This window comes from Hevea brasiliensis, chromosome 15, assembly GCF_030052815.1.
Source record: "Hevea brasiliensis isolate MT/VB/25A 57/8 chromosome 15, ASM3005281v1, whole genome shotgun sequence".
Classification (NCBI taxonomy): Eukaryota; Viridiplantae; Streptophyta; class Magnoliopsida; order Malpighiales; family Euphorbiaceae; genus Hevea; species Hevea brasiliensis.
In genome coordinates, this window is record NC_079507.1 from 35012230 (window position 1) to 35014142 (window position 1913).

Sequence of the window (1913 nt, forward strand, 5' to 3'; positions counted from 1 at the left end):
CATTAAAATTATAATATTATTTTTTAAAAAAATTTTTTATATACACTAGATAAAATTATAAATTTATCATATTTTTTTATTTTTTATTTTTTTTTCTTTACTATTTAAACAAGAGAAAAAAAATAATAAAAGAAAAATATTCTTTATTTTTCACTCTTTCCCGTGAAAAATTTCTCAAACAGAGTGTTAAGCTCCTCTCTCCTCCTCTTCTTCTTCTTCTTCTTTTGGGGAAAACATGAAATTATTTCTTTTAGAATTATCATATCAGTGCACAGTTAATGATAAAAAAAGAAGAAAAAGAAAATTGATATGAAGACGAAGATTGACTTGAGCTCATTTCTATAGATATATATATGGTTATATTTCTTATCAGAGTGACTGCTTAACTGCTCTAGCTAACTTCCTCTGCATCTACCTTTTTCACAGAACTATGCTTCTTACAATCATAAAAGAAAACCACAAAGATCACCCACTTTAACACATTTGCCAAGCAAACAAGCCCAATATGTAATATTGTGCCAATGACTTCACCTCCTCCTGTCTTCCATCCAGCATAGAGGCATGATAATCTCAGGCCAAGTCTCCAGGCAAATAATACCAGCATTAGAACAAATCCACATAGCTTTCTACCTCTGCTTAGATATACTGCAACAACTAAGGCCTCATCACCTTGTCTTTCTTCTAAAACTGAAATCACAATACCCAGGTTCCAGACAGCGCTCCACTCTATATATTTTGCTAATAAAGCAACAAAAATCACCAAAGATATGATTGTGAAGAAAACAAAATATAATTCAGTGTATATTAATACATATGCTGCCAAAGGGACAAGTCCAAATGAAATAAGAGAAGCTAACAGAAGAACATAGATGGATGTGATAAGAGGCCCCTTGAATCTTGTTTCATTGATGAATCTACTGAACATGTGATGAAGATTCATGGGCTCTTCGTCTTTGTAGATCATCGATGCTACGTCCACTATAGCAATCGTGTTGAAGAAGTCTATGAAATATAGGATCCCAAGGTATAACAGAACCAGAAGAAGAAACTTATGAGAAACTTTTCCAATCCATCTTTCGAAATTCATCAGCTCTGCATAATCATAATTGAAGTCTTCATAAGGACTCTTAGAAGGAGGAGTAATGGTTTCTTGTATAATCTTTCCTGTTTCAATCAAAGTTTGCTGAAAAACAATCTCATACAAACACATAGAGCAAAACAAAGGAACAGAGGCGAAGAAAGAAAAGATGATGAAATTGGGATTCTTCAATTGGATGTTTAGAGATTCTTTGATTAAGCCAAAGAACCCTAGTCTCCCTTCCATCTTCATTTGAGAGTTTTCAATCTTTCCCTGTGGAATCTTGGAACTCATAGTCTTGGTTGATTTATGAGCGGCGAAGTTTTCCATGAGGTTGTTGTAGTCTGAGTAGAAATTTGACTTTCTAGCATAGCAGTCCAGTCAAGAATTTCCCTGCTAAATTATAAAAAAAATATCAGAAATAATATATTTTTTTTCTTTTAATTATATATATATATATATATTTTTTCCTAACGTGTTTTCCACGTCGTGTGATTTAAATTTTTATATATAATTTTTTATTAATTTTTTATATAATATAATTAATAATATTTAAAAATTCTCTTAAATTTCTAATATTATATGTGAATTTTTTTTAATTTTTAAATTTTGTTTTACTTAAATTTTATCTTTTTTTATTATAATACAAAATGGTAATTTTCTTTTTCATTTTATTAAACCTTTCTTTTCACTATCATATAAATTACAGACGTCATAGATGGACAGTCAGATAAAAAACAGATGATGATGACGGTGGGAAGTTTTGTTTTGAAAACTTAAATTATTTTTTTAGCCTTTCGACTTTCACATTGATTGTGAATATATGTGTGTGTTT

At 29.8% G+C, this 1913-nt stretch overlaps 1 protein-coding gene across 1 annotated transcript; it reads right to left on the minus strand.

Annotated features, from left to right (window-relative positions):
* Window positions 1-304: 304 nt before the first annotated feature.
* Window positions 305-1436, minus strand: LOC110660100 (uncharacterized). Its single transcript, XM_021818281.2, has one exon. The coding sequence runs from the start codon at window positions 1406-1408 to the stop codon at window positions 392-394; it is 1017 nt and encodes a 338-aa protein (XP_021673973.1). The 5' UTR covers window positions 1409-1436; the 3' UTR covers window positions 305-391.
* Between the last annotated feature and the right edge of the window lie 477 nt (window positions 1437-1913).

Coding starts and splice junctions, on each gene's coding strand:
- LOC110660100 (XM_021818281.2), bottom strand. CDS start 1,408: ATGGAAAACTTCGCCGCTCATAAATCAACCAAGACTATGAGTTCCAAG.